This window comes from Miniopterus natalensis, chromosome 10, assembly GCF_054644295.1.
Source record: "Miniopterus natalensis isolate mMinNat1 chromosome 10, mMinNat1.hap1, whole genome shotgun sequence".
Classification (NCBI taxonomy): Eukaryota; Metazoa; Chordata; class Mammalia; order Chiroptera; family Miniopteridae; genus Miniopterus; species Miniopterus natalensis.
The window spans coordinates 43,389,052-43,413,693 of NC_142090.1; the positions used below are offsets into that span (position 1 = coordinate 43,389,052).

Genomic DNA, 24,642 nt, shown 5'->3' on the forward strand with positions numbered 1-24,642 from the left:
AGAAACATCGATTGGTTGCCTCCCACGTGTGCCCCAATGGGAGCTGGGGATTGCCTTCACCCGAGGTACGTGCCCTGGGTCGGAATCGAACCTGGGACCCTTCAGTCCTTGGGCTGATGTCTAACCACTGAGCAAAACTGACTAGGGGTGCTTTCTTTATTCTTATCTGATTAGTTAAGTGTCTAAGCTCTACCTCCTGATATTTCTCATCTAACTACATTCAAGATTCACTGATTATTTTGTTTAGTTTCTAAGCCTAAAAGGAGGCTACATTATAGACTCTGAGTTTATATTACAGAGCTTTTTGTTTGTTTTCCTTGCATCTATACCTAAGCAATCATATGTTTTCACATGCTTATAGTTTTGGCATTAATAATCTACTTAGCTTCTCAACAGCTTAATTTTCACTTGATCTTAGCCAAAAGGCCAAGAAGCGATACCAGCTTAATTTATATTTTATCTATAAGAGGAAATAATTTGGAAAGTGACTATAGTAATACCACATTTCTTTTTGAGAGTGCTTAGAACTGACTATATTATTAGTTTATTGGTTAAACTAATTTGTTGTTATATTGTAAAATAGTACATGTGAGGTTCATTTATAAAGACTAGAGAAGATTTAGAAAAAGTAAGAGATCCAAGAATATGTCTGAAATTCATTTTTGCTAAGTTGATAGGAAATTTAAAACTTTTATATCAGACTCTTAATGGGCCATCAACTAATAATAGGCTCAGAAAAAATGTACAATTAACTAAAGTTCAGATTTTAGTAGTTTATTGCTATGTCTTAAAACTTTGAATGAACTAAACTCAAAGGAAATGTATCTTATTACTAGTTTTTATATAATTGTTATGGTACTTGTACTGGCAAAAATTTTAATTTGAGGGGATGTTATAAAAACAAGAGTAGAGTTCTTTTTTTTTTAATATTTTTTTAATGATTTCAGAGAGAGGAAGGGAGAGGGATACAGACAGAGAGAGAAACATCAGTGATGAGAAAGAGTCATTGATTGGCTGCTCTCCAGCACAACCACTGCTGGGGATCAAGCCTCCTACCCAGCCATGTGCCCTGACCCGGAATCAAACCTTGATCACTTGGATCATAGGTCACTCTCAACTGCTGAGCCATGCAAGCCTGGTGAGAGTAGAGGAGTTCTTAATCACATCATCTAGTCTATCATTTTACCTTTAATACCAAAAGATCCTAAATAGATAAGTCTAATTGTGAAAATCATCATCTTTTTTTTAAATTTATCTTTATTGTTGAAAGTATTACAAATGTTCTCTTTTTTCTCCATTGATCCCCTCCCCCCAGTACCCTTCCCCCAGGCCTTCACCACACTGTTGTCTATATCCATGGCTTATGCATGTATACATAAAAGTTTTTAGGTTAATCTCTCCCCACCCACCCCTGCCTTCCCTCTGGGATTCATCAGTCTGATCCATGCTTCTGTGTCTCTGGATCTATTTTGTTCATTGGTTTATTTTCTTCATTAGATTCCACATATGAGTAAGATCATATGATACTTGTCATTCTCTGACTGGCTTATTTCACTTAGCATAATACTCTGTAGGTCCCACCATGCTGTCTCAAAGATTAAGGGGTCCTTCTCTTTTACAGCTGCATAGTAGTCCATGGTGTAAATGTCTGAGAAGATGTTTGACATGATTTCATCCTTCTTAAATTAAATTTGCAGGTTTATACTTTAGTCTTAGTTTTCAGCTAAAAATTTTAATCTTCATTTGTGTGGGCAAATTGCTGTTTTGGAAAAGTTTCCAACAAGGCCTACTTAATTAGACCTTGGGTTAACCCAAACTAACTTACCTTTTTTTCCCCTTGCTTATACCTACAGTGATCTTTTTTAAAGGGGACTGATTTTATTAAGAGTATAATTTAAGCCAATTTTGTTGGACTATGGAAAGGAAATGGTGATGTGAAGGGTCATTGTGTGATAGTTATTTCCTTACTTCCCTGGCATTTTTATAGGGGTAAGGTCAGTCTTCTACCTTTATAACTCAGAGTTGTTCACATTGTTTTATCTTTCTCATACTCCTAGATAATATCAATCTTAGTTAAATTAAAATGTGAGTTGATTGAATTAAATGAACAAATGAAAATTGAGTACCAGCTCTGTACAAAAAAACGGTGGGCACAGGAATTAGAGTAAGATATGCCTTATTTAAGGACCTTTGGGGGAGAAGCAGTTCATTCTTAACTAACCGCTAACATAAGTAAGAATACTAAACTGGTAGCAGAAAAATAGGTAATTATATCTAGGGAATCTGAAATGGAAAAAATAAATAAGCTTCAATAAGGGAGAGGAAGAGCTGAGAAAATGGCACAATATTCTTAGAATGGCAAATAGCTACAGCATAAAAGTGGGAGATACAGTAGATCAACCTTCAGATGGTAAACAAGACAAGATTATAGGAAGCTTCAAGTTTCTCTAGGAATTGGTGTTTTTCCCTTATGGAAAATAGGTCATCATTAAAGGATTTTAAGGAATGGCAAAACCCAAATAAAATGTTTGTTTCGGAGTGATAACCAGTGGTATGAAGAGTAAGTCAGAGAAGCTGAAGATTAGAGGTAGGGTAATCATGGGCACTGGTGATGGAATCAAAAGAGTAATTTCAGAAACAGTGGGTAGAGATTAGAGGCAATTGGTTATACAGTTTTAGGTTAGTAGTTGCTTTAGTTTTCTAACATTATTTACAAACTACCACAAAATAAAGTAATTATTATTTCTCATGATTCTGTGGTTGACTAGATGGTTCTCTGCCGCTCTTGCTTGGACTTTTGTGTTTGTTCGAGGGTTTACTTAGGACAGGACAGTCTAAAATGTCCTCATTCCCATGTCAGGGGCCTCACTGAGATAGCAGGGACTGTTGAGCCTCTCTCAATAACTTCATCTCCTTCACAACATTGTAGTCTCAAGGATCTAGGAGAACGAGAGCTGTAAAACCTCTTGAAATAGTACCTTGAAAGTCACAGTATGTCTTCCGCCACATTGGTTAAAGCAAATCATAAGGACAACCCAGAATCAGGGGATGAAGAAACAGATTCCATCTTTTGATAAGAGGAGCTACAAAGATTTGGGACCATATTAATCAGTCGTAGGAGTCTAATTCTACAGTTTTCTTCTTTTTAGGTGACAGAGTTGGGAAGTCCAAGGTTAAATAATCTTTTGTTTTTACTTATTTTATTTGTTGATCATTTAACTGATATCAGTAAAAGCTAGTTTTTAAAATTTAATTCATACAGTAAATAGCTTTTTGATTGAGCTCAGACATTGTTGTCATCTTCCATCTTTCTAAAACAAAGTTGAGGCTACTTCTAATAATGGACTCTCTGGTTTATAAAATAAAAATGGAAAATTATGATCCTATTATGGAGCAGGAATGAATTCTCAAGCCATAATAATTAATATGGTTGCTATGATTAAGCATCAGACTTACTTTGAAGTTTCCTGGCAGCCAAGAAAAAATAAGAAACCAAAGTACAGTTCTTATCAGAAATTAGGAACCTAGCAATTCTTCCATGTCCTCATTTGGAAATTTATATAATAGGTACTAAGTTATAAAAGACATTGGCCTCACAGTTTTACAACTTACGTAAAACATTACAACAAGAAATGTTTCATGTGGCTTTCTTATGACTTTTGATAAAAGCCAAGGACATAACCCGGCCTGGCGTGGCTCAGTGGTTGAGCATCAACCTAGGATCCAGGAGATCGCAGTTCGATTCCCTGTCAGGGCACATGCCCGGGTTGCAGGCTCAATCTCCAGTCGGGGTGCAGGAGGCAGCCTATCAGTGACTCTCATCATTGATGTTTCTGTCTCTCTCTCCCTCTCCATTCCTCTCTCTGAAATCAATAAAGATATGTCTTTTAAAAAAAAAAGCCAAGGACATAAAGCATAACTCAGTGAATAGAATTTCTAGTGCTAGTCATATTAGATCCATGGAAAAATTAGGTCCAAGTCTACCTAGAGGAGTAAATGACCCATACTGTTCAAGGTGTAGTCTGTGGACCAGTGCTGGTCCATGAACTATTTGATGCAGGTTCACATTAAATGCAGAAATCAAGGATAAGCATTTAGAAACTTTTATGGTAATTGCCCCACCGTCCAAGTGTGTGTGTATTTTATAAAACAATTGCTTCATGACAGATTGAAAATCTTTTTAAAAGTTGGTCCTTCATCACAGATAGCCTTACTATTATTTGCTTCCTTGGAGCATTGGATAGAAATGTGACTTTCTCAGTTGTTACGGGCCCAGTGTGCTTTCTCTCATGTTGCTGATTTGAGAGCTAAGCTATGCACTGTATTTGGAATGCTCGTGTTGGCATCCTGTTATACAGTTGAAATGTCTAAATGGTATTTCCAGAAGTATGGCAGTCCAGACCATACCTCCAGAGAAAGTTAGGATTTTCTTCAGAAAGAACCCAATATTTTATGTATTAATACTTGTGGTTAATTTTATTACTACAGACTATTCTTGTTCAGTCCTGGTATCCAATCACTGTGGCCACAAATTCTAGAGAGCAGAAGAAAATATTGGCCAAATATTTGTTAGAAACATCTGGTAACTTAGATGGTCTGGAATACAAGTTGCATGATTTTGGCTACAGAGGAGTCTCTTCCCAAGAGGTAAGAAACTGAAATGAACCTCATTGAATAAAGTGTATATTGTCCATAGATTACCAGTTTAAATTTTCTGAGAAGTTAGGGGATCAGTGTTGGTTCCACATAGGCCACATTTTGAAATTTCAGAGATTTATCAACAGATTAAATACTTACTGCGTGTTAGCCTCTGTTCAAAGTACTTGGAATATAGCCTTCAACAAATATTTTTATCCTTTATATATTAAATGGATGGGTGGGTGGACTGATAGATAGACTGACATAATAAATATAGAAGATGCCAGATAATGCTGCAGAGAAGCATTAGGCAGAGTAAGGGAAAAGAGAGTGATGGGAGATAGGAGTGGGCCCTATTAAATAGTTCTCTAAGGAGGTAAGAGTTGAATCCTTAAATACTTAAGAAAAACTGGATCTTTGTCATAAGAGCTATTATTTCTGATAATAGTTAAATACCTCTCTAAGAATAATGGAAGACAATAATTCTTTGGGAGCTGTGCTCTATACCTCAAGTATGGGTCTTTTTCTTTTTTGGATTTTGGTTTATGGTTTATTTTCCAGACTGCTGGTATAGGAGCATCTGCTCATTTGGTTAACTTCAAAGGAACGGATACAGTAGCAGGAATTGCTTTAATTAAAAAATACTATGGAACGAAAGATCCTGTTCCAGGCTATTCTGTTCCAGCAGCAGAACACAGGTAAACTTGTTTTCATTCTCTTGTTATCTAAACATTTGTTTTCTATAATTACTGTTTTTTCTCTCTTGTATTTGTAATTTAGTGATGTTTTGCTTAAATACAGAGCCATATACTCCAGTAAATCATCATGAACTTAAGCAATATAAATTCATTACTTATACTTTGTATAAACGCTAGTATCAGGGATGGAGGAAACTTTTAACTATCCTAATAGAAACAATTTAACAACTTTTTTTCCACTAGTATATTGCCATATAGTTGTTCTTTTAAAGACTTTTCACCTGCTCTGTTGCCGTATGCAGATAGATTTTATGTGTTAAATTATATCCGGAAGCACTCATTATAAAACTTGATCACTTTTTTCCCTCTCCCTGCTCTTCTACATGACCTCCTTTATGTTTGTTTTGGAAATTGTCATCTGGACCCAGTACCCTCAATCGTAGATGAGTGAGTAAGCTCTTTGGATGAAAGGAAGAGAGTTCAGATTCTTCTTATGTTTCCTTATCTGATCTTACTAAACCATTTCAAGTTGAACTAGATAGAAGGCAGTTATAATTGAGGCAGTAGCTGCTCTGATCCTAGAGTTAACTTGTTTTTAAAACATATGCCAAACCTTATTTCTGGTTCATAAAATTTATTTACTGTTTGAGGGGGTTTATTAAGTCCTACTTATACTTGAATATTGCAGGGTGCCTAAACCAGTATGAGTTTAGAATAAAGCTGAGCTTTAAAAAAAAAAAGTTTATATTTATTCAGCACTTGTTTTATATGATGCAAAAGCTAAGCTTTTATTCAAGGCAATCTGCTGAGTGCTACAAGGGATATAAACATAAAATACTGACTGTCTTCAGGGTAAAATAGTATACTAGCAACGTTGTGCTCTCTCGATTAAGTACTTTTAAAGGGGTACAATTAAAGTGTTCTAGTGGTGCAAGGGAAGGAAAGGAAGGATTGTATTCCACTGGCAGGATCAAGAAAGGTTTTATAGAGATGGTATGTGAACTCTTGACTTTTTGAAGGAATGGTAAAATTTAATGGCAGCCATGGGAATCATTCATTCTCTAAGTGAATATTTACTGCATGCCTATCATGTGTCAGGCAGTGTCCTGAAAGAACAGGAATGAAAGAGGAGACGATGTGTTTAGGGAATTGGGTAAAACATGGAGACTGTAGGGAACATAGAGTAAACTGGGAAGACAGGTTATTGAGCGCCCTCAAATTTATGCTAGGTTATTCTAATTTCACTTCTAATGGGAGTGGGCATTGAAGTTTTTGAGCAAAGAAGCAATGTCAGAGAAATATTTTAGGAACATTATTTAGATAGCAGGATATCTTCTGAATTGGAAAAGAGAAACGAGAAGGTGGGAGGCTTTATTGGAAAGCTATTGCAGTAGTTTTGAGAGATGACAAGGTTAAAAATCAAGTGTGTAAATTAATGGAAAGAAGCAAATGAACATGAGCAATGGCTTAGGAGATAAAATTGCTAGAACTTGATGATTGGAATTGGGGCTCAGTAGAGAGTAGATTCAGCTAACATGCAGCTTGCTATATTAGTAGGACCTTACTGAATACCATATTTAAGACTGGTAAAACTGGGAAAATTTATCAACAGATAACGGTTTTAGGGTTACAGTATTTTTATTTAGGACTTCGATGTATGTACATTTTTTAAAACTTAATGTAGTATCCATGTATTAGACTCTTGACTAATGGTTGTGTTTTAAAGTAATAACATGAGTATGGTACCATAAATCTGAGAATAAAGATAGCATCTTCTTTAGGGCCTTCATGATAAAATGGTGAAAATCCATTTTACTTTTAGAGTCACATAATACTACATTTGTAAGTGTTCTACTCCTTAATATAGAAGAATATTTCAGATGTCCTTAAATAGAAAAGTCTTTTAAACAACAACATAGTATAATGAATAGAACTTTACAGCTGACACACTGAGTGGCCTTGGGCAAGTCACTTATCTCTCTGTTTTTCAGTTCATCCAACCAAACAAAAGGAGGAGCTAACATTTTACATCTTTAACATCAGAAGGTCATTGAGAATAAATGAGTTAACATCTAAAATAACTTGAGAATAAGAGAACTCAAGTTTTATAGCATTGCCATTATTATTATAAATATTTTCTTAAGGAATATATGAACCTAAATTTAGAAATATTCAGTTACATAACTTTTTCCTTAAATTAGAAAGGTATCTAATTTGGTACTGGAAATTGGATGGAATATTAGCATGAGTAGAATTCATTAAATATATATTTATGATCTCCATATACCAAATACTACAGTAGAAGAATAGGTATAACAAATGGATTATATAGAGGGTGCTATAGGAAATATCTGTGGGATCATGAGATGAAGATATTTGTCTTCCTATCTAACAGTGCATCTGGAGAACAGAAGCAAAACCTGGGCTAGGGTACAGATTTTGGAAACCTTCACCACAAGGGTATTTTTCACACATGGAGGTGTATAAAGGGAGACAGTGCCTAGATCAGAGCTTTGGGTCAAATTGAAGAAAGGAGAGAGCATAGAACCTACGGGGGAGACAGAAAAGTCATAGAAATAGAGAAAACATCAGGAAGTGTCATTAAAGTCATGGGAAGGAAAGCTTCAGGAAAGTTCACATGCCACAGAGAAGGCAAGTAAGATACAGGCTAAAAGTGAACAGTTGCATTTGCTAGACATGATAAACACAAATAGCAGAGTTAGATGACTTTATTGATACAATGCTAGTAAAGCATAATTGCATAAGCAGTGACCTCTAGGATTTTTTCCTCAGTTACAAAGCTCTTCAGTACTGGTATTCTTTGCTCTTAATTGTCTCCTTTATGTAGAGGACAGTAGCAATTCTTGATATGAAGGGACTTCTTTTCATGTCTTAATTTTCCCATAGCCTGCAGATGCTTTCATGAGTTAGAGAGTTGGCATCATAGCTATTGGAAGCCTCTGTAGTAGTTTAAAAGAGTGTTCACTACATAAATAGACTGGCTATCTTTCCATTTCAGACAAGAATAGTCTATCTGGGTAGGTAATTCTTTATAACCCTGAATTGTACATGCTTTGCTATCCCTGGCATACCACTGACAGCATGGGAAGTTGTTTATTCAATCTTAAGAAAAAAGTAAAAATAAAATGACAATGTCAAACCTAAATTAGTATGACTCTTCAAAGAGTTTTGAGATAAACTTATACCTACACAGTGTTCTATAGTAAATTGAATGCGTTGTCTTTTCATTATTTTACTTATAAAAATGCAGTAGAGGCAAAGACTAAAAAATTGGGGAAGAAAGAAATTTCTTGACATGAGAAAATGGCAATTTTCAAATTCATTATTCTGTTTAAGAATTTTAAAAATTGTATACAGGAGTGGGCAAAAGTAGGTTTACAGTTGTGAGTACACTAAACACAGTTTGTTCTTGTATTATTACTTATTTATTGTGGTATTATCTTTTATTATTTTTAACCTACTTTTGCCCACACCTGTATTAGTAAACCAGCAAGTACTTAAGTTACATAATACTAATCTATTCATTAAGAAGAACCATTATTGGGGACATTGTAAAAATTACTCATAGAAACTCACACTTTATTTCCCATCTAAATTATGTTTTGCTCAAACTAAATTTTAAAATTCTTATTCCCTGGACATACAGTAATTAGTAGTGGAAAATCTAAAAATGAAATAAATGACTATTACTGGCCATTTGAAGATACAACAGGTAAAGAGTTAGTTTACTATATGTATCTATGGTATAGTTTCAGTAATTGATTTTAAGTGTGAGATTTTGAAAGGTAAAAAAGATCAAATATATGCCTACTATTATTAGTACTTGGTTCTGAAAATTCACAGGAGGGAACCAAGTGCTTGCATTACCTAGCAAATAATGGGAGCATGTGTTCATTCTTTCTAACATCTTGGCATAATGAATAGAGTGCATTCAGTAAGTGCTTTATAGTTTAAATACCCCCAAAAAAGTTGAATATGACTTAAAAGCTAAAATAATTATTGGAGAGGAGTAGTATTACTTTTAGTCTTTAAAAAAATTATACAAGGGGTGGTTTGGCTCAGCTGTTCAACTAACCTTCTGATGTACATTCATTAAACTAAATCACTCACTTTCTCTGCAGTGTCGATGTTACAGTGTAGTAAACATGAGATATAATTCAGGAACAGATGATGTGTCTGCCTGAGTAAATCTGTATTTTCATTTTGTTTTCTAGTACCATAACAGCTTGGGGGAAAGACCATGAAAAAGATGCTTTTGAACATATAGTAACACAGTTTTCATCAGTGCCTGTATCTGTGGTCAGCGATAGCTATGACATTTATAATGCGTGTGAGAAAATATGGGGTGAAGATCTAAGACATTTAATAGTATCAAGAAGTACAGAGGCACCACTAATAATCAGACCTGATTCTGGAAATCCTCTTGACACTGTATTAAAGGTAAATTTTAATACATAAGTTGATTATTAAAATGCCTATGGACTAGCTACATCAACACTACTTTTAATTTAATTTATACAAGTACCATTTCAGAGCTATTTTATTTTAGAGTTGCAGCTCAGAGAGAGTAATAGATCTGCCCAAGGTCACACGTTAATAACAGAATGGATACCCTGAGTTATGGGTTATTTATAAATACTGTCAAATAGACATTTAAGTACTGTAGAATATTTCTGCTTACTTTCAAAATCAATAGCATTACCATTTTAACAAATCCTGTGATTTGGTTACCAAGTTTATGGTTTGTTTCTTTTCCTTTGTCACAAGTCATTTCTATACCTTTGAAGTTCTAAGTGCAAAAGAAGTATGTGCAAGGTGATGTGGTAAAAAAAAAAATTTGGAAATACTTTTCAAGTAGTGATTCTTTAAAGATACTTCAGTCTTCAACATAGCAGTGTTGTCTAATTTTAGTGTTCAGGACTTGGTGTGCTTTCTTTGAAAAGCACTAAATAAGAGCAGGTTATTTGATCCTTACTACTAGAAAAATATTGTATTAGGTGCTTTACTTAAGGTGTGTCATTTAATCTCTTTGAAAACCCAATGATAAATATTACATTCTCTTTTTTATAGACAAAGAAACAGACTAAGAGAGGTTAAAGTAACTTGCTCAAGGTCACACAACATGTAAAATAAGCCAAGTATCCATTGTCGCATTCTCACTCTACCATAGTTACTCAGTTAATGATTAGATGATAGGTTACCCCTTAAGAAAGGGGGAGTCTTTTCCTATCCTATTAATAATAATAGGCCAATCTTAAAGTCTTATCTTAGCCTGAAATATTTACAGATTTGGTGTTAGCAAAACTTAACAGGTTTCATGTTTTACCTGTTAACCTAGTAAAAAATGTGTAGATCTAGTTTTAGGAATAAACTAAGTCATCAATATGGAATTTTCTCATTGTTAGAATCTTAAATCAATTTATTTAGGAAAAGAGAGTGATTGTTGGGGGGAAAAATGATCTGATAGCTCTTTCGAATCTCTGACCAAGCTTTCCGAGAAATTTTAAAGCAATGTTTAGGTATTTCAACTGCTAAAATATTTTAGTAGTTAATGAATGAGTGGTATGATTTGCATATTATGCAATTTGGCTTAATATATGGGTGTCATCTTTAAGTGAGGAGAACTTCAGAGAAATGGGGGTTATATTAGCTTCATTTCCAGCTTTGCCTGCATATCATATTTCTCTGAACTTTGTAATTCAAATGGATTTATGTTTGTTTTATCAAACCAAATAAAATTTAACCAAATAAAATTATTGGACACAAGCAGAGTGAATGCAAATCAAAAGTATAATCATGATAAATGGTGCTTTATATACCTTTTAAAACTATTACTGTATTTACTGTTTTAAGCTTTTAATGTTAAAGGTGTGTGTTTTTTCCTGAATCTGTGTTAGAGATGTAAGGGAAAAATCTTATGGTTTGAGCCACTTTACTGTATAAAATGAATTGATAGAAAATATGATGCCTGATTCTAACATAACAGGAATTGAGACTAGGTTTTAGAAGGTTTATACATAATGTTGTAAAATTGATTATATTCTCAAGATTGTCTAGCAAAGCAAAGTCACTTTTTAACTTTGGAAAGCGTTTACACTTTTTTTTCACTTTTAGTTATCTTGTGTTGGGTGTGTATTTTTCTGTACAGGTTTTGGATATTTTAGGTAAGAAATTCCCTATTACTGAGAACTCAAAGGGCTACAAGTTGCTGCCACCTTATCTTCGAGTTATTCAAGGGGATGGAGTAGATATTAATACTTTACAAGAGGTATGTGTTTATATTAAATGTTCCAATAAGATAATCATAATTAAGCTCCTTTTTATTTTGATAAATAACATAGTTATAATTTCAACACAATTGTGATTCTTTTCATAAGTGTTTCTAATGGTATAAGTCTTTTCTGTTAATTGTTTAAATTTTATAAATAATAGTAACTTAAATTATAGAAATACCAACCAAACCACATTTGCTATTCCCATTCCTCACTGGCCACCCTGGTGAGGAGCCTAAAGAAAGATCAGTCTGAAACACGAAAATGCCAGTCAAGGAATGTTTCTTGTATATGAAACAGAAGTCTTGATACTGCTCATATAATTCCCAGTTTTAATAGCACGGAGCTTCACATTCTCTAGCAATGAGAAACTCAAATGGTATTAATGTGTGCTTTTTCAAAATTATGCAATGGTTTGTCAGCTCTTCTAAAGCTTCAGCTGTCATCACTATTATTGTTAGGTTTAGCCAAATAGTGTAAGTATTCTGTTAAAATTTTTGCCTCTTTTATTCTCAAGGTCCTGAAGAGCTATAATTTCATGAAGTGTACTCCATAAAAGTTAAGGATATCACCGATTTAATAATGTGGACTGTCTGCCATTGTAAACCACTGACATTTTAATGTATACCAGTCTCCAACAGCATCCACTTCTCTAACACAAGTTATCAAAGATTTTTTCTGTTTGAAAGAGTTTGGTGTGGTTAGAGTGAGATCAGTACCCAAATTATAGTTTGTTTTCCAAAGATTCATTTAAAAGTAGGAACTACTGAATATAACAAACAATATTTCTTTGGTGATGTGTATTTAGAGTTCCAAAAGGAGGTATCCGGAATAGATTTCTTACAATAACAGAAATGAGGTTTCTTCCACCAGCTCTCCCAAACTGCTTTGCCTGCCTAAGAAAAGTGGAAACTCCCCCAAACTCCTCTAAGACATTTGGTGTTGGGACATTAGGGGCTTTCATGGAAAGAGAAAGAAGAAATAGAAGAAAAGGCTGCAGTGAGGAGGAGGAGGACCTGATAATAGAAATCCCAGCTAGCATGTGTAATTGCTGTTGTCTCTTTAGCTCCACTGAATTAAAGGTTTCTTATCTGGGTGTCAGTTAAGAACTATTACCCACCCCTACATTTTAGGTAGGTTAGGTACCCTTTTTTTCCCCCCTTTCAGATGAAGAAACATGGGCAGGGTACTGTGCCAATTTCAGAAAACCCATTAGTCCCGTGCTCTTCCGACTGCTTATATCTGCTCCTCCTTATTCCAGCGGTGAGCTCTTTACGTTGGGTTGTTCAGTCAGGTATTTCAACTTCCCTTTAAAAAACAGAAGTGCTTGGCTTTCCTTTTTTTTCTTTTCAACTACAACAAGAAGTCAAATATTGAGACAAATACTCTGGCATTGGTGAAACCTTAAACAGAATAATTAGAGAAGGAATAGTTTGTGTAATGCAAATGTACTCAGGTTTTGATTTGCCTAAAGGGTGGTAGCTGCTTTCTTCATATTGGAGGTGGGTCAAAATAAATTTTAGAAGAGAATAGAAGAACTCATATAGTGGTTTTGCTTTGTACATATATTAGATGCCTTAATTTTGACAAAATGAATAATCTGTTTAATTTCAAACTGACTTTCATTGACTGTCAGCCTCACTTTTTGGACTGCTATTTTCACAGTCAATCTTCCCTGTGAAATCACCATGAGGCACAGTGTAAGCCTGCCCTAGTTTGTGTGTGCCAAAATCAATCTGCTTTTTTATTAAAAGAAGCAAAAATCTTTTTTGTGTTGGACAAAACACAGATTGCTTTTGCTTTCTGTTTGTATCTCATTTAGGGATTCAGTCATCTTGATTATCATGGAGATCTCTCCATTGGAGTGGTTCATTAATGACATTAAAATGATACCAAATTCTCAAAATTTTAAACACTTTTCTTTCTTTTTAGCTATCCTATTGTTCTTTCCCTAGAACCCTTTTCTCTACCCTTCTAGAAAATTTCCCCTGACCCTCACAACTTTGGTCCAGATACTAAATAGAAGATTTATATAAATCTTAATGAGAGGAACGCAATTTTTTTTATCTAAATATAGTGTATTGTGAAAATACTTACAGATCGTAGTGCATGATTCAGGTGTATGATTATAACAAATATGTTATTTAAATGCTAATGGCATAATGACTCTTCTCATTTCAGTTAGATACCTTTGGCTTAACATAGGAAAGTGAAGAGTAGTGTCTAACAGTTAAATTTTGTCAGCTTATGTCCAGTCAGATTTCCTCCTGATTGTATGTGTTGATTGTATGTGTAAATATTTTTAAGTAGTCAATTTTTCCCTAATTTTCTAATTTCTTGTACTCTTAGCAGAACAATTCACTTAAACTTTAACTCTAAATTTTCTAAATTTTATAACTTCTAGTGCAGCTATATGGGAAGAATATCTTAAAGAAACTGGGCCAGAAATACAGAGATGTGATATTAGGTGATTAGTGTTCTTTGTAATTTCCTCATTCTTACGCTTCTGGGGCACATCTAAAATCACGTGACAGGTCTGAACTGATTTTCTCTGCTTTTTTGTTTTGTTTTTAACTAAACCACCTACCCTCCCATCTATCTCTTTTCCCTTTCTTTTCCTCCATTTTTCTTTTCTACTCTTGTCATTTCTTCCATATAGAAATTCACTCTTTTGGAATGTGCCTTAATTTTGTATTATTTTGTAAGGCTTTTTATTGTTTTAGTTATACTTTGTTCACAGTTACTTCAGTGAAAAATAAATCTGAATCCAGGACCTTTGGATACTTTTGGGTTCTGGTATAATAATAAAGATGGGAGACTGAGCTTATATACAGCCTAAGGAATCACTTTAAAATAAATTTTGTGTATGTTTTCATCTTGATTCCTCACCTGTAGCAGTAGAATTAGATGGTTGGGATTTAAGAAGAAACTTGCCTTTTTAAATGTGCAGTGGTTAAAAGGTAAAGGTCCTTAGAGATTATATATTTTTATCCTTCAGTGTTGAAAGTAATAGATGTCGGGTCAAGACTTAGTATTTGAGGGGAATATGGTGAATTTATATTAATGATTTACATAAAACTTAAATGTGCTTATGGTTTTCTAATCATTTCTGCAAGTTTTGTTTCAATAAAATGGTACCAGACTTTCCAATACTTTTAACTCTTCCCATGAAATTAAAGGAATGGTTACTAAATTTCACTTGCAACCTTCGGTCATAAGATAGAATATGTTATAAGACATGCTAGGTAAGTAATTCCTACTTAGGAAAAAGAAATATAAATTACATTAATAATAATGTAGCTTAATAAATTAATGTAAATTTTAAATTATGTGTCCCTTGAAAAAACTATTTTAGCTGCCAGAACTATATGTTTATTCAGGTCTTTCTAGCTGGCTTGTAGATAATCATTCTGCCAAAAGTGACCCAATGATAAATGTTAATGCCCAGTCTATTCATAGTTTTGCTTATGGCACTGAAGTTCTACCCAGAGTAAAATGACTCTGCCAATGTCTGAACAATATATAGGAGAGAGTAGTTTATATTGTTTGCCACCAATATCTGTTGATTTGTTTAAATGCCCCATTATATATGACATGCATTATGACATGTGATAACATGTATTGAGATTTATTAGGAGTGATCAGTCATTCCTAGAATGTAGAAATTCTAGGCAAATGTCTCGATCCCATTGCTTGTGCTACTGGCATCTGGGCAACAACTACAGGAGGCAGATAAGTTTATTCAAATAACCTTATTTATAGCCAGTTTTCTCTCTCATTTCCTTCATTCCCCCAACCCATATCACAATTACAGTAACACAAATTCAAGGACTATGAGTGAAATCCCTTCTACACGTATCCCTCAGTTTGTCCTTTTGGGGGTGGGTGGGTCTTTTAAAGAAAATGTGGGATATAGTTTTGTATAGGCCTTATCTTACCTCATCATTTACTATGTTATAAGACAACAATAAAGATGCTTTATTCATCAATATGACCCATGGAAAATGACGACCTTTCTTTTCCAGTTTACTTAGTTTTTGTTTTTGTTTCTGTTTTGTTTTTTTAATATTCTAGATTGTAGAAGGCATGAAGCAAAAAAAATGGAGTATTGAAAATGTTTCCTTCGGTTCTGGTGGAGCTTTGCTACAAAAATTAACAAGAGATCTCTTGAATTGTTCCTTCAAGTGTAGTTATGTTGTAACCAATGGCCTTGGGGTATGTCCTTTAATTTACTTCTCTGTTAGTATCTTCTCTATGAATCTAGGTAGAATGCAGTTATTGAATCCAATAACCAAAGGATAATATGGTCCAGAAGTATTAATATATTGTCAGGTATCACTGACCTTGGCTCAGGAAAAAGGGAAAGAAAGAGACATTAGGTAATAACGTGGTTTAGGAGAGTAAAGGAGAGTAGGAAAAATGAGATGAGAGATTAAGAGACAATGCAGGTCAGTCATTTTCCACTACTTCAGTATATAACTTTGAATCAAAAAGTTGACCATATTTGATCGAGAACATCAGCTAACCTAGCCATCATATATTAAAGATAAGCAAGCATGTAAACACTGTCAAAACAGTGTTTTAGGAAGGTGGAGTATGACATTGGAGTTGTGATATCAGAATTATGTTCTAGTAGCCTTAGCATAGGGAAACCCAAGCTGCTAGGCAACTGAACAACAATCGCCCTAGCTCTTCATACGCTCTTGAGAGTCTGGGTCAAAGGCTGGGGTGGGGAATACTCTCCTAAGAATGTTGGTTTGGTCCCCTGCTTTTTATTCACTTCCATCTTTCTTTGAGGAGTTCCAGTATTAACCCATCTGCTTCTCCTTCAAAGCCATCTCTAGTTGTTTCTTGTGTTTTGCCTCCCTACATTTCTGATCCTGAAACAAACATTCTGCTCTTTAGGTTCTCCAGATCTTTTTTTGCTTCTGACAGTAACAATTTAATGGAGTAAAAGTAACAAAATGCAAAGGTTATGAAGTAGGAAAGCCTTTACTTTAGTAAAATTCTAGTCTGGAGCCACAGATTATATAATTGAATTGACATAGATTTGTTTTTCAATAGCATGCCTGTGCTATACTTAGATCAGTCTAAAGACAATGTGTGATATAAAAGGAGATACCTTAAGGATCACATGTTAACCTCAAAGACTTTTACAAAAGGAGTATTAAGTATTCTGCAGTGGTAAGAAAAGATAGCCAAAATTTGGATTTTGTTTTTTCTTAACAAAGGACTCACTCTGTCCTCCAAAACAGGCTAGAATTATGTTCCTAAAAGCCCAGTATGGATTGGTTTCATTATACTTATAAATTGTCTTAAAATTTATATGTAAATTATATACGTAGTTTTGTTCTTATTCTTTAATGGGAGTTGAGTGACCATTTTTGACAATTAGTCTTTCTCTCTTTCTGAATTTGGATTCAAGGTTAACGTCTTCAAGGACCCAGTTGCTGATCCCAACAAAAGGTCCAAAAAGGGCCGATTATCTTTACATAGGACACCAGCAGGAAATTTTGTTACACTTGAGGAAGGAAAAGGAGACCTTGAGGAATATGGTCATGTATGTATCTATGCTGATTGGGTTTGTTTTGCCTCTTTTTCTTTTTTCCTTTTAACTAGCAGCTTGGCTCTCCAAATTAAAAAAGGAGGCTTTTATGTTGTATTTTAATTTTAAATTATTTTCAGAACAGTTTTTTTTTTTTTGGAGAACAAAATAGTTTTATTATAAAATATACAATAGCGGACGTAGCCTACCAAAACATGATGAAAAACAAAAAGTGTCTAGATCATAAATATGAGACTTGTACATATTGGGTGAAATATTTTATAACATTTAAAAAAAAAAGTGTTTCCAAATAGTGACCAGCAGGGTAGTTACTGCTGAGCTTCAACAAGCTGTGTATTTGATCTTACTCTTACTGCCAATTAGCAGTCAGTTTTTTCTGAAGAAGGATGGTTATGAATACTTAAAAGGTGCTATTCTTACACTTCTCATAGCTATTTATATTATAGTCAACTTTGGTACTTTTAATAGATAAAAGAAGAGCTTTTATTATCCAAATTCTAAAATGCTGTTAAAGATAATTCCATTTTTAAAAACAAAATAATCCAGTTTATACATTTTCCTTTAGTTTCACTTGATTCTCACAGCAACTCTATGGGCTAAAAAGGCAAATTATGTTATCTTAGTAGTGTAAGACGTGAAAACTACATGACTTGATTCAGATTACATAATGAATAAATGGTGAAACCTAGACTTAACCAAGTTTTCTGATTCAAGTCAACTAAATTGGAAAAATTTATGGTATGCTAAAGTAGTCCATGTGAAAACCTCATTTTTTGAGGGAAACTACTTTATAAAGAAAAGTTGATATTAAAGATAAACACTAATTTATTACTTTAGATTTGTTACACTGTATCAAATATTCTGCTTGTTACTATTATTATATTCTTTTTAAGATTTTGAACCAGAATAAAATAACATTTTTTGTTACCTTTAATTTAAAAAATGTTTCTAAACTTTTAGAATTAGATCACTTTATATAGCTTGTTAATGCTGTTGTTTTAGTAGCCTTCACTTAACTCTTATAGGTACCAGGACTTTGTTGAATTACTTTAGACATAGTCATAACTATTACTTTTAAAAAAAAGCATTGATTTTTAAGACTATGCGAATGATATTCTAGAATATTTAAGCAGTAATTAACTTATAATTATCTAATTACTTTGCTTTAAGAATAGGAACCACCATTCCTTGATAGTTTAATTTTATGAAAGATACAACTAGAGCAGTGTGATTTGAAACAACACAATGACAAAAATAATAGATAATGTCGTATGTATAACAGTCTTCAGACTAGATGGAAAACAGGCATGGTAGATTGCTTACGGATTTTCCAAAGAGAAATTAGAGGCAGATAATTCCTTAGTGAGACAGGAGTGGCTTTATCAGACCCAAAAGAGAATTTAGTCCTAATTTCTTAATATATCTTTGCTACCCTTGTTGAGATCAAATAAATTACATGTATCAGTGACTTTTGGATATACACAAAGTAAAAATCAGTCCCTTCATTAGTTAAGAAATCAGTAATTATTTTTGTTTCTGTTTGGGTTTGGTTTCTTCCTTTTTAGGGTTTTTTGTTTATTTGTTTATTTTGAGGCAAAAACTAGGTAACTAACAAATGTATTAAATTCCAGGCTTATGAGTTTAACCTGGTGTTGAGCCTATTGGCTAGGAACAAGGGAAGGTCTGGCAGGTTTTCCTTGTTGCGCTGTCAGTGGTGATTATCAGCAACAGCCATATTTTGGGCACCACATCTTCCACCTGAAAAAAAAGATAAGGTTTATTCTTTAAGGAAAACTGTCTTAAGAATGTAATATTTAGATCATTCCTGTTCATAAAAGTTAAATATTTCTACGTAGCCATTTTAGATAGTGCCTTGCTCTCTGCCTGCTCCACCAGCATTCTTTGTGTATAAAATGATTTCATAATTTGAACACCATCAACATGTCTGTGTATTTGATAAGTCAGTCTAATTCATGAGTATTGCTTAAGTATTTTGCTCGATAGTCTAATCATTAAACTTTAGTATTGTTAACTTTGTGCAGGATCTTCTCCATACTGTCTTCAAGAATGGCAAGGTGACAAAAAGCTATTCATTTGATGAAGTAAGAAAAAATGCAAAGCTGAATATTGAACTGGAAGCAGCACCTCATTAGGCTTTGTTTTATGACTGGGTGTGTGTCCTGGCTTGTCTGTGTGTGTATGTGTGTGTGCACGCACACACATATGTACCTGTGTGTGAGTGTGTGATACATAATGTTCACTGTACAGATGTGTAGGGTTTCTTTGTTTTATGATACATTACAGCCAAATTATTTGTTGGTTTATGGACATAATGCCCTTTTTTCCCCCCAGTGTTTAGGTGATCTCAAATTAGGACATGCATTTGACCATGAAAAAGATTAATGCTAAAGTAAGTTTTTTAGGCCCCTTTGCCAATAGGTAGTAATTTAATCTGTTATTGATCTTTCCTCAAATAATAGAACTGAGAAACTTTTATATATAACTAAAGATCACATAAAACAGATTTGCATAAAATTATCATGATTGCTTTATGTTTATATTTAACTTGTATTTTTGTACAAACAAGATTGTGTACGATATATTTAAAGTTTCAGTGATTTAACGGTCTTTCCAACTTTTCATGATTTTTATGAGCACAGATTTTCAAGAAAATACTTGAAAATAAATTACATTGCCTTTTGTCCATTAATCAGCAAATAAAACATGGCCTTAACAAAGTTGTTTGTGTTATTGTACAATCTGAAAATTATGTTGGGACACACCTTATAGCATTACTAACCTCACTGCCCCTTGTAGAATATGTATTAATCATTCTACATTAAAGAAAATAATGGTTCTTACTGGAATGTCTAGGCACTGTACAGTGATTATATGCGTTGGTCATTGTATTGTACCAGTGAAATGCCAAATTTGACAGGCCTGTACTGCAGTTTTGTATGTCAGATATTGCCTGTGGCTATAATATGCACCTCAAGATTTTAAGGAGATACTGTTTTTAGAAAGAATTTCTGCTTCCACTATAGAATATATACATAAATGTAAAATACTGACAAAAGTGGAAGTAGTGTATTTTAAAGTAATTACACTTCTGAATTTATTTTTCCTATTCTATAGTTGATATGACTTAATACTGGAATGGGTAGTGAGTGTACTTATTTTAAATTTTTTGATTCTGTTATATTTTCATTAAGTTTTTTAAAAATTAAATTGAATATTAAATTGTATGGACATCATTTATTAATTTTAAACTGAATCACTAAAAAGAAATAATATTCCAGCAAGTTCTTAAATGAAGATGAATTGTCCCCAGTCAAAAGCATGATGACATGAGTTTGAATAGAAGAATCTTAACCAAAAGCAGAAAGTTGGCTAAATTCAAAGTGTTCAACATCAAAATGTTCTAGAGTGATTAACTGCTAGATTCTAAGTCAGTCATCACATCTGACAGGAGATATTTTGTTTTTTGGGTTTTGTAGATGATTCTTTTATATTTAGGTATGTTCTTCTAAGGCAGGGGTGGGGAACCTTTTTTCTGCCAGGGGCCATTCGGATATTTATAAAATCACTCATGATCCATACAAAATTACCAACTTAAAAATGAGCTGTGAAAAAAGCGCCTAGATTTATTGAATTTTTAGTCCCACCTGCGGTTGCCTTGGCAGGGCCAGACGTTTCCCACCCCTGTTCTAAGACAAGGGTTGGACAACTATGGCCCACAGGCCAAATTTGTACTGACTTTTTTTTTTCTTTTCTTTTTTGATAAGTGACATCTTGTCTGTGGCTAGTTTCTCAGACAGCAGCAGAAATTGAGTAGTTGTAGTAGTGACCACATGGCCCAGAAAGCCTGAAATGTTTATCTGGCCCTTTAGGAATGTGCCTTGAATTTTAAGAGAAATGTTGATTTTCAGGGAAGGGAGGAGGCTTGATACAGTAGTCTCTTGATATAGTTTGTCTGTCTCTCATCCTTTCTTTTCTCATTTAAGAATCTGATATTGGAAGACTAATTTAGGAAAGCTTTAACAACATGACATTAAATGTGAAATTTTAAAAATTGAAATGCCATATATCATCTGTCCTGAACAATTAATGAGAAAGTATTTTATCAGAATAATGAGAGGTGATTACCTTTATTAAACATCTTGTATAAGCATTACAAAGAATATAGGTTTTTGCAGATGATTCTAAACACTTGTCTAATGAGAATAAGTATTATTTACTTTCAGTAAAAGTCTTCATCCTGTAATTTAGGGTGATTTTTTAAAAATGTATCTAAATAAAGGTTAATAGTATTAAAAAGAACACATCTTTTCACAAAATGTGCTAAGGGGCTTATAGAGAATTTTAAAAAACTATTTTTATTACCAATAATAACTGTGATACCACTCATAAGTTTAGTTTAATTTGCTTAAACACTGGAATTATACTACAGACAGTATTCTTTTTGTACTGTGAATTTCAGCAGTTTTAGAGTATCAGGGAGTTTTATTTTAAAACTTCCAGTGAATGCTAAAATTTGTACATTTGGACATGGCGATAGATTGAAGGGTGAAATGATTCTCTTTGCTTTTAGCCACTTGGAACTGATTAACCCTGAATTTCCATCACTAAGCTCTTAGTATTAGGCCATCACCATTCTGAGTAGCAATGGTTAACATAGATACCAAATAGAACTCTGCTGTTTCACCCTTTAAATCAGCCTAACTGTTCCAGACAAAGGCAATGGCATGTGTGGGTTTGCTTAAGTCATTTGATGTGCAGCTGACGTCAGTTAATCCCCCTCAGTTCATAATATGAAGTATTTGTATTTTAAATAGGAGATAGGAGTTCTGTGTTAGGAGACTATTTGTACTCTAAAGTAAAATGGTTTTGGTGGTTATCCCTTATTTCCTTTCTTGAAATAAATTGTTATGAAAAATATTTATCATTTGGAAAACTAGGAAGAGAAAAATGGCAAGGCATTGTTCCTTTGCCATAATTAGAATTCAACCCTTAAATAAGTATTTGTAGTTTTACATTCCTTTTTAGCCCGTTAGTGGAGAATGTCAGTTTTTCTCCAAAGTAGTATGTTAAACCAGTTCTAATATGTATTCAGCATCAAAGAGTAACACTTAATAAACATGGAAATAAAGCTTAGCTCTTTTAGTGAAATGTTAAACTTGACCGTGTGCTTCTAATAATGGCATATTTCCAGACTTGCTTTTTTAAGGTATTTCTTCGGTTCAAAGAATTAGAGAATGAGAGGGAGAAGCATCAAAGATGACTCCTATTTTTTACTTTGTGCAGCTATATGAATGGCAGTGCCTCTTACTAAGAGAGAACACTGGAAGGACAGGAGCTTTGAGGGGGAGAGAAAGAGCACAACTCCTATATTAAGATTTGAGTTGCCTTTGAGACATTTAATGAGGCTATGAGGTAACTGGATATATAGATTTGGGGACAGAAAGGTCTCAAGATATGAATTTGATGTGTAGATGGCCATGGAGACACAGGAAAAGATACTCCTCTAAGGAGAAATATAGAGCATGGCCTGGCAAACCACAGGCCAGATCTAGTCCATCTGTTTTTGAAAAGAAAGTTTTATTGGAACACAGCTCTGCCCATAGTTTAATTATTGTCTATGGCTGCTTTCATGCTAGAATGGCAGAATTGTAGCTTGCAAAGCCTAAAATAATTTACTATATGGTCCTTTAAAGAAAAAAATGTGCCAATTTCTGCTTTAGAGTAAAGAAAAGGGGACCTAGGGCAAAACCATAGGATCTCTAAAAGTTAGGTGGCAAAAGATGAGCAGGCAAAGGATATTGACAAGCAGCAGCTAAAGAGGTGGAAGAAAAGCCAAAGGAAGGGAGTTTTTCTGTACAGGTGTTGACTGCTGCTAAGAGATAAAATAGAGTGAAGAATTAAAAGCATCTATTGGATTTAACTTCCTGGAAATAATTGATTTCCTTCCAGGTAATATAGGAGGCAGATGTCAGAAATAAGCTACCTTACATAATTCTGGATTTGGGGTGTGAAAAGGAGAGTGAAGCAATAGTGTATCCTTTCCCTTTTTAGCTATTGCTTTAGCTCTGAAAAGGACCCAGGAAAGAGGAAGAAGTTGAAGATAAAAGAGCCACAAGGCATCAGTGATGGTATTGGGTTCCAGAGAAGGTGGAGGATGGGCCCAGAGTGCTGATGGAGGGATTGGCTCTAAGATGGAAGGGGTGCTTTTATTCTATAAGAAAGGAGGAGGGGACAGGTACATATGCAGGTTTTCTCTGTGAAGTCAGACCATAGGGGATTTTTTAAATTGAGGTTTTAAAACAGTTATTTTGGAGAATAAAGTGACCAGAGGTATAGCAGGGCTATAGAATAGTGTGGAGGACCCAACTCTTTGGTGATTGAGAATTTATGGTGAAAATTTGCCTATTTTTTTTTTTTCTTTCCCTTTCTCATAGCACTGTGATGCTTGGGTACAGGCACAAAGAAAATGGAGACACTTAGAGTTTTACTAGATAAGTTTGAAAGAAAATGAACAATAATTGAATATATGAGTCGTTGAAGTAATGGTCCCACAATAATATCTAAACTGGATAGGTAAGGACGTGAAGGCAACACAAAGCATTGGGAAGTTGGAATCTGATGACAGCTCTGATCTGTTGGGAGTTGAATAAGCAGGTTTAGGAGGACAAGAAACAGCCTGACCTTACACAACTGGTGAAGGCCATGGATGCTTGGATTTAATGATCTGAGAGGATCAGGTTCATTGTGTAATACCATCCAAGGTGTGACATTGCAGTGGCTAAATAAAGTCACTGGAGACAAGACAAGATCTAGACACCTTAAAAGACGAGTTGTGAGGGTAGACAATAAAATCTAACAGGAAGTGGCAGGAGTTGTAGTGGAGAGGAAAACAATAATCAGGTGCCAGTGTTCAGAGAATGAAGGGACGGGACCAGGAGGCAGCAACAGGGAGGGATGCAAACCTCAAAGGGATCCGGCAATGGAGAGTACTGACACTGGCAGACCTGCAAAAGGAGCTCAGCCTCTTGGAAGAGTCCAAGCATACGTGACAAGTACAAGCTGATTAAACAGTGCTTGTGTACAGTTGCCAATGGTTTAATATCCTTCACCAGGCACTCGAGCAATATTTGATGACTGAATTGATGGAGGGAAGAAATCAAGATAAAAAAGTTCTTGGTTTCATTAGCTTGCTACAAATACTCCTTTTACTGATACAGGCACAAATGTTCAAGCCTTTAAATACATTTTTAAATATTTCTTTTGTTTTGAGTGTTTTAAGATTTACATTTTATTTTTTAGAGACCAGCCAAAGCATTCTGCAGCCAATTAAAATCACTCACCTCTCCCATGTATTCAGATTCTTCCCACCTCATTTTAATTAACCGTTTATTTTATTCAAAAGTTTTTCTAATTGTTCCCTTTCCCA

General features: G+C 34.2%; 1 protein-coding gene across 1 annotated transcript in view; it reads left to right on the plus strand.

Moving 5' to 3' along the window:
* The window catches only part of NAMPT (nicotinamide phosphoribosyltransferase), a 32,798-nt gene extending 10,422 nt beyond the window's left edge, over positions 1–22,376 (plus strand). The window contains exons 5-11 of the mRNA XM_087821094.1: positions 4,489–4,647; positions 5,200–5,336; positions 9,572–9,797; positions 11,506–11,625; positions 15,704–15,844; positions 17,055–17,189; positions 19,238–22,376. Of these exons, the coding sequence (XP_087677220.1) occupies positions 4,489–4,647; positions 5,200–5,336; positions 9,572–9,797; positions 11,506–11,625; positions 15,704–15,844; positions 17,055–17,189; positions 19,238–19,348 (1,029 nt within the window). The 3' untranslated portion in view covers positions 19,349–22,376. The remainder of the gene's footprint in view (positions 1–4,488; positions 4,648–5,199; positions 5,337–9,571; positions 9,798–11,505; positions 11,626–15,703; positions 15,845–17,054; positions 17,190–19,237) is intronic.
* The last annotated feature ends 2,266 nt before the right edge of the window (positions 22,377–24,642 follow it).